Genomic DNA, 8,523 nt, shown 5'->3' with positions numbered 1-8,523 from the left:
GTGCTTTTTATAAGCGTAAAACACAAAATAATTACTATAACTGGTGTTTGGTTTCAAACTCGGACAAACTAGACAAATTAATCAGATTTTATTTTTAATTGGATTAACGATTAATGTTTTAAATTAATTAAACCTAGTCGCAGCCAGCGATTAACGATTAAAAAAATGTTATCATTAATCGTACAGTTGATTACGACTAATTAATTTTAATCGTCAAACGCGATTAACATTTTAATCGTTAATCAGATTAACAGTTTGCCAACACTGTGTGAAATCATGTTCATATTCACGGAGAAAAATGGACGTTTTTGGAAAAGAGGCGTAGCACCTCCCATACTGACTGAAAGTTTCATATTGCATATCTCTTCAAATGTTTGGGGTAAAGCACTCAAGCTTGGTATGGAAATACATATGTATGTACGTATGTGAAACTAATACCATACTCATGGAGAAAAATGAGAGTTATTGGAAAAGGTGGTGTGGCAACTCCCATGCAAATTGATTTTTCTATGCTGCATATCTCTGGAGGTGTTTATTGCAGAGGACTGGAACTTGGCACCGAGATGTGTATACAAAATTAATTCCATACTCATGGAGAAAAATTTGCGTTATTCGAAAAGGGGACATGGTTCCTCCCGTAAAAATTTACTGTTTTATACTGCTTATCTCTAGAGGTGTTCATGGTAGAGTACTGGGACTTGGTACTGGGGTATGTAAAATCAATTCTAAATTCATGGAAGAAGATTAGGGTTATAAGAAAAAGGGGCGTGGCACTTCCAGTACAAATTTACTTTTTCTTGCCACATATCCCTGGAAGTGTTTGTGGAAGAATACTGGAACTTGGTATGGGGTTGTGTATACAAAATGTATCAATTGCTCATGGAAAAAATGTGAGTTATTAAAAAAGGAGGCATGTCGCCTCCCATACATACTAAAAACTTCTTAATACATATCTCTGGAAGGTTAGAAAATATGTCGAAGTATTTTAAATTTGTTATGGAAATTTATTTCATAAGTGCCGTACTGACAGAATAAATTTCATTAAATGGAAAAGGGAGAGCCGGGTTCGGCCTTATAATCTATCGGTATTTTATCAAGGCCAGGTTACTAAATTTGAGTTGGAAATATTACAACCCGCCCTAGCACCTCCAAGAAGGTTACACGTTCACGCGTCGTATACCCGGAACCATTTTAAGGTAAGCTTAGAGGGATTGATATCTTTCGTATGCCTAGCGCGCAGACGAGATTTTATAATTTCATAGTTTTAAACGGCCTAAATACCTTAACTCGCTTTAAAAATAACGAGCTATAAAAAATAACGAGCTATTTGTATAAAAGCGCGGGGTGAAACCCGCGGGTATAAGCTAGTAAGATATAAATAAATGAGTTTGTAGAAGGGGGCGTGGCTCATCTCATAATAATGGAATTTTTAATCAGCCATAACTCCGAACCCATAAGTCACATGAACCTGAAATTTGGTATGCAAACATATCTATGGTAAGTGCTTATAGTAAGGCGTTTGTAAAAGGGGTCGTAGCACATACATAGGCGTGGACGTTTTCATCAGCCATTTCTTCGGAATCGCAAGTCACGTGACCCCTTCAACTCCTACTGATATGCCTTTCCAATTTAAAAAAACTTCAGTTTCCTGTTCACAAGAATGAAAACCCAACTGTTTATCGATAATAAAATGTATGATAATTGCATTGGAAAATGTATCTAAGTTAATAGAGCTTTGAAGTACTAAAAACATGCTGTGGAATAATATTAGAGTTATTATTCGTAAGAAATTAGATTGTTAAAATTTAGTTATTACAATACAACGTTGGTATTTCTACTATTATACAATTTACTGGAGATATTTTAATGTAAATAAAAACACCTGATGTGCCAAAAATTATTATTGCTTTTCATTCCATACCACCCCAGCGTGGCGGAAAACCCGCGGGAAAAAGCTAGTTTGTAATAAATCAAAATCAAAACCATGATACAAAAAAAGAAGGTAGTTTCACTTTAAAATTTTTTTACATAAATTGTGCTTATGACGTTTATGCTTTTCGTAAATTTATCGAGTATCACTGCCACCTCAACAAATTATAGTTTTGGAAATTTTTCTATTCTTTAAAGGAATTTTTTATGCATTAAAAATAACAACACGCAAGGTAAATTTACTTAATTCATCGTATTAGCATAGCTGTTAATAAGTGAGTATTAATTTAAGATACCTTAAATTACCTTACCGCCAAAAAAATTGGCATTATATGCAGAGTTTCATGAGATATTATTATAGATATTAGGATGTTGCTTTAATTTGGATCCTTTTTAGAGAACATATGAACAACGGAATAGTTAAAAAGGAGCTTATCGTCAATGAAAGCACTATGGAAGCATAAATTTAGAGGGAGGTAAAAAAATTTAAAAATTTTTTGAGCTCCTTGTTATAGTTTATAGACAGACAAGCTACTCGCTCTACTGCTGCTGGTGCAGCGTTTCGCTTAGATTGGGCACATCCGTGCCGAGGCTGAAAATTTTCCGCCGAAAGTGGTTGGAACAAGCAAACAACACCTTGGGGAAGTTACCATGCACGTGGCCATCCCGAAATATGCAGCTAATCGTACTAAATAATGATGAAAATAATTGCATTAACAAATAGATTATCCATGTGCATTACGCAATGTAATAGGAGTATTTTACTAGCCTTCCGTATTATAATTAATTTTAGAAATAAACCACTAATAGCTCGCTAAAAAGTGATGCTCAAAATATATTCCTTGAAATAATTTTGGAATAATTTTTTTTAAGTAAAAAACCACTTTTTAGTTTCTTCAAAGAATATGGTAGCTCCAATTTAAAAGAAAACGTCAAAAGCACAGTTTACGTCAAATGGGAGCAATGGCGGATAAGAAGAAGAAGTAAAACTACCTATAATTATGTTTGTATCATGATCAAAACTAAAGTCGCTCATAAAACATATCAAATTGCTAAAACAGCAATTCCGAAGCGATAGATGATGATCTAAACAAAACGGAAAAACATCAAAAACACTACGAAAATTTTTTTCTGAAACTTGATTACAAATAAAACGATGGAGGATTGCGTGATCTGTAGTCGTTGGTTCATGGTGCCACACCATAACGCCATAGCCGTAACCATAGCCATAGAGAACAATTGAATTTCGGTTTTCCGCCATAACCATATCAGCTGATATCGTGTTGCCAGACGTTCAAAAAAATATTGTTCACAGCCAAAGTTTTGGCATAAGTGTAGCTATGCAAAAGCCAAAAGTGTGGCTTGATAGAACTTCTCACTCTGATTTCAACTGTACCAAAATTATTTGGCGCAAAAATATAAAAAAGATTTAAAAGTTTAAATTAAAATTTGAAATATTAATATCTTATGAACTACATAACCGATTTGAAAACTAACGATGCCAAAAAAAAAGATGCAATGCATTTATCTTTCTGGTGATGCCCATAATTTATATGCTTTATTTTATTTTTAATCCAAAAATACTAAAAAACGAAAAGAAATTACGGTTTTTTTCATAAAATAACCTTTTTCAACAAAATTTCATGATTAATGCAAAATAAATTTATACTATTAAGAAGGCACAAGTTATTATATTTAAGTTCTGCGCAAGTATCCTACGATATTACACATTTTCCGCATCTTGTGACGCGTCTGGCAACACCGACATTGCTGATTACGAAAAATCAGCTGTTTATGGTTATGGTATCTATAATCGATGATAGTTAATGTGGTTATGGTTATGGCAATGGTTATGGCTATGGTGTTATGGTATGTCACCACTAATTAGGCTTTAATTTGGCCAGCCAATCGACAATAAATCCCAACAAGCGTATTAAAGATGATAAAATATGACATCCAAGTCGTTAAATATATCTAAAATACTAGTGAAGACAACGATTAGAATGAGTAGAACGTAAGTTTTCAAGTAGTTTCCAGCGAAAACTGGTTTTCGTTTGACAGATTTTACATGGACGAAAACACAAGTTTTAGGTCGAAAACCAGTTATAGCAACGAAAACATGTTTTCGATGTCGGTACGAACATTATATTTTAGTCAACATAACATTGTTTAAATTTTGTTGGCCAGTGTAATTAGCATAGATAGATGTATGTACTTATGTATAATAAAGAAATACGCACAGGGTAGGTGAGCCTAGGTTTCCTCTTATTAATAGCATAGATCTTTTGGAATGAACGTAGAGCTTCTGCATTTCTCCCTTGGGACATGAGAAACTTAGGACTCTCAGGTAATATAATGAAGCCCAGTCCGCTGAGTAAGCTTGGTAAGCCGCATACTACCAAGAATATTTGCCAAGAATGAACTGAAATTATTCAATGTTAAGATAAATTTTCTACCACAATTACGGAATATGTATACATACATATATGTACATACCTGTGAGAGTATTAAACAAAACGAAATCCCAATCTCTTGGAAAAATCGCCCAAGCTATCAATGGTAAAACCAGAGTTGCCACAGAATTAATCATACCCACAACCATGAGAACTCGTGGACGATGCTTGGCCCCATGCATCTCAGTTAAGTATGTAAAAAGAACAGCTCCAGGTCCATTTACGCTGTAATAAAAATAATTAAATTGACCGAAACGACATTTTTGCGTATCAACCTTACATAAAGCCACCGAAGAACTTAAAAATGACAAGCATTTGAAAGTTTTGTGTCAAAGAACTGCTAAGTACACAAAGAGCATCAGCCAAATATCCGGATATCAAAATTTTTCTTCTGCCAAGTGTGTCTGCCAGATAACCCCAAATAATTGCCGATGTAATCATGCCCGCGTAGGTTGCTGCATTTAAAATACCTTTATCGAAAAGCGTCATTTTTAAATCACACTCGGCAACTGGCAAAAGATAGGACATTGTAGTGGTCTCAAAGACAGAGGCAAAAGCCGCAAAAGATGCAACGATTAGCAAAAGCAAATTAAATATGCCGAAGCCCGCTGTGTCCATGGCCTTTTCGAAGTTGGCGGGATCCTCTTTCAAGTGTTAAAATATGACCATGAAATAATTTTTTATCGAAAAAAAGAAAAATAGAAATTAAATAAATGGGTGTATTTAACCACTATCCTTTTAATAGGGTTGATCCTAAAATCGGATATATAGATGTATTGCAAAAAAAATCGAATAATCTAAGTGTGTATTTAAGTAGGTAGACATTCCTCGATTTGTAAAAGCTGTATTTTCAAACGAGTAATCGAAGCTAAAAACACAACTATCAGCTATGAAATTCGTACGATTATAAATCGATGTTACAAAATTCTCTATTAAAAGAAAAAGTTGGGAATAAATTGGTATACCTATCTGAAGTAACTTTTTCTAACAACCCTAAAGTATTTATATAATTTGTTGTTAAAGGTTTTATTCAAACGATGAATAAGATAGCAAAATAACATCAAACTTGGTGCTGCCAGACTGTGGAAATTTTTAATAATAAAAACAGATTTTTGGTTCGGAATTTTCACCAAGTAGAATTCTCTTTTCTGTGTTGCCGAAGAAGAGGGGCGGAACTCATTTATGCGTAGGCGGCCTTCTGCCGCACTTAAGCGTCATATACAGTTCAATGCGAGCGTGAGCGTGAACATTCGCAAAGGCAAAGAATTCCATTTGTATTCTTATGGACGCTCACACACATCTGTCAAAACTTGTCGTTCACATACGAATGCTTTGCGTACGCACACAGTTGAATGTGAGCTTGAAAAAAGGGCATATTATGCATTTTAAATCACTTTTTATTCTATAATGTTGAAAGNCCTATCTGAAGTAACTTTTACTAACAACCCTAAAGTATTTATATAATTTGTTGTTAAAGGTTTTATTCAAACGATGAATAAGATAGCAAAATAACATCAAACTTGGTGCTGCCAGACTGTGGAAATTTTTAATAATAAAAACAGATTTTTGGTTCGGAATTTTCACCAAGTAGAATTCTCTTTTCTGTGTTGCCGAAGAAGAGGGGCGGAACTCATTTATGCGTAGGCGGCCTTCTGCCGCACTTAAGCGTCATATACAGTTCAATGCGAGCGTGAGCGTGAACATTCGCAAAGGCAAAGAATTCCATTTGTATTCTTATGGACGCTCACACACATCTGTCAAAACTTGTCGTTCACATACGAATGCTTTGCGTACGCACACAGTTGAATGTGAGCTTGAAAAAAGGGCATATTATGCATTTTAAATCACTTTTTTTCTATAATGTTGAAAGATATTTCAATTCTCTATCTTGTCATGTATGAACTATTGCAAAGGTTTAAGTAATAACGAAGATATTGGTCAATATAAAAAGCTCACGCTCACGCTCGCATTGAACTGTATAGCAGACTTTAGGGATTATAACCCTCACTAAGTAGAATTCTCCTTTCTGTGTTGCCAAAGAAGAGGGGTGGAACACCTTTCTGCGTAGGCGGCCTTCGGCCTCGCTTAGGGATTATAACACTTACTAAGTTGAATTCTTTCTGTCTTTCATTTTCTTTTTATGCCCGAGCGCACTTGTGCAGAAGGGTATATTAATTTTGTTCATATAACGGTGGTTTGTAACAGCCAAAACGAATCGAGATAGATATAGACAAATGTATACATAAATGCTCAGAATGAATAGGGAAGTCAATTAAGCCATGTCTGTCTGTCCGTCCGTCTGTCCGTCTGTCCGTCCGCCCGTGTACACGATAACTCGAGCAAAAATTGATATATCTCAACGAAATTTAGTATGTAGGTTTCCATTAATCCAAGGTAGGTTGGTATTGAAAATGGGCGAAATCGGACTGTAACCACGCCCACTTCCCATATAACGGTAATTTCCAGAAATACGAAAACTGCGATATTTTAGTAACTACTGAAGATAATTCACTCAAAATTGATATTTACAATAATTTTCAGACGAAAAATAACAATATTTTTAAAAATTTTGGAAAATGGGCGTAGCCACGCCCACTTATGGTTACGTGTGTATTTCTTGGTAACCGCTGCACCAATTTCTTCTACTACTAGCATACTAAATGGCTGAAAATTTAAAAAATCGGACAATAACCAGGCCCACATCCCATATAACGGTAATTTAGAGAAATACAAAATCTTCGATAAATCAGTAAATATTAAAGCTAATTTATTCAAAATTGATGCTTGCCACAATTCTTTACCAAGAAATACGTTTAAATGGTAAAATTTTGGAAAATGGGCGTGGCACCGCACACTTATGATCACATATATGTATATCGGTAAACGTTCTACCAATTTGTAGCAAACTCGGTAATTTTATTGTGCTTGCCACATAAAAGCAAAACGTTGCAAATTATTGAAATCGGACTAAAATTACGGCCGCTTTTCATATAACGGTTGTTGGCGCAGTAAAGTAGTTTCGACTACCAACATACATTTTTTAAGACTATTCAGTGTTGCCGTTTTCGTTATTTTTAACCAGTTTTGGTTATTTTTTTCTTGCTTGTAAAGTTGTTAAGCTCTTTCCCATTTTGGTTATTTTTAACATTTTCTGTAGTTTCTAATTTTTGTATACATACAATAATTAAATCTTTTAAAAATAGTATAAGCAAATACATTTATTCTGCGCAATATGGTTATTTAACTTAACTAAAATGGCAACTCAAGATTCGACTTATTCCGATAATAGTCATGTGTTTACATATGCAAAAGAACATGTAAAAGTTCGAGGGTGCAACTATTATCGGTTCGTGTCTTTAATAAATCGCGGTGAATTAATCGCCAAGTTTTTGAAACGGCCCCGCAGTTACACTATTTCTATGTTCTTTGCACACACCTACATATTGTAGTGGTCTCAAAGACAGAGGCAAAAGCCGCAAAAGATGCAACGATTAGCAAAAGCAAATTAAATATGCCGAAGTCCGCTGTGTCCATGGCCTTTTCGAAGTTGGCGGGATCCTCTTTTAAGTGTTAAAATATGACCATGACATAATTTTTTATCTGAAGTAACTTTTTCTAACAACCCTAAAGTATTTATATACGTCATACTCCCAGTAGCCAAGAAGAGTGCCCCTACTAATCCTAATGATTATAGGCCGATCAGTATATTACCAGCACTAGCAAAAGTATGTGAGTCCTTGATGGCAGTTTGTATTTTGGTCGATTTTAAATTTGCTACCCCAAAATAATTGATATCAAATAAAACACCTCTTTGAGGTAAAAGTTTCGAGTGACGAAAGCTGAACTAGAAACACAAAATTTATGATATCAATTTCGTGACGAAAATTATACTCATTTTTTGACTGCCCTTGAAACGTACGGAAAATCTTTTTTTATTTATTCGGAACGTTGCGTTTTCTGCTAGAAACACAAAGTAAAAAACAGAACTTATGCAACGATTCGTATGACGTATGTAGGTTTCCATTAATCCAAGGTAGGTTGGTATTGAAAATGGGCGAAATCGGACTGTAACCACGCCCACTTCCCATATAACGGTAATTTCCAGAAATACGAAAACTGCGATATTTTAGTAACTACTGAA

General features: G+C 34.7%; 1 protein-coding gene across 1 annotated transcript in view; it reads right to left on the bottom strand.

Annotated features, from left to right (window-relative positions):
* LOC108362587 (synaptic vesicle glycoprotein 2C) overlaps positions 1-8,523 on the bottom strand; it is a 108,765-nt gene that overhangs the window by 97,221 nt on the left and 3,021 nt on the right. Inside the window, exons 2-4 of the mRNA XM_017615626.1 lie at positions 4,663-5,026; positions 4,426-4,607; positions 4,170-4,351 (exon numbers count right to left, since the gene is read on the bottom strand). Of these exons, the coding sequence (XP_017471115.1) occupies positions 4,170-4,351; positions 4,426-4,607; positions 4,663-5,026 (728 nt within the window). The remainder of the gene's footprint in view (positions 1-4,169; positions 4,352-4,425; positions 4,608-4,662; positions 5,027-8,523) is intronic.

This window comes from Rhagoletis zephyria, unplaced genomic scaffold, assembly GCF_001687245.7.
Source record: "Rhagoletis zephyria isolate East Lansing unplaced genomic scaffold, Rhagoletis_zephyria_1.1 Rzeph_scaffold_01043, whole genome shotgun sequence".
Lineage (NCBI taxonomy): Eukaryota > Metazoa > Arthropoda > Insecta > Diptera > Tephritidae > Rhagoletis > Rhagoletis zephyria.
This window is presented reverse-complemented; position numbering and strand designations above follow the sequence as displayed.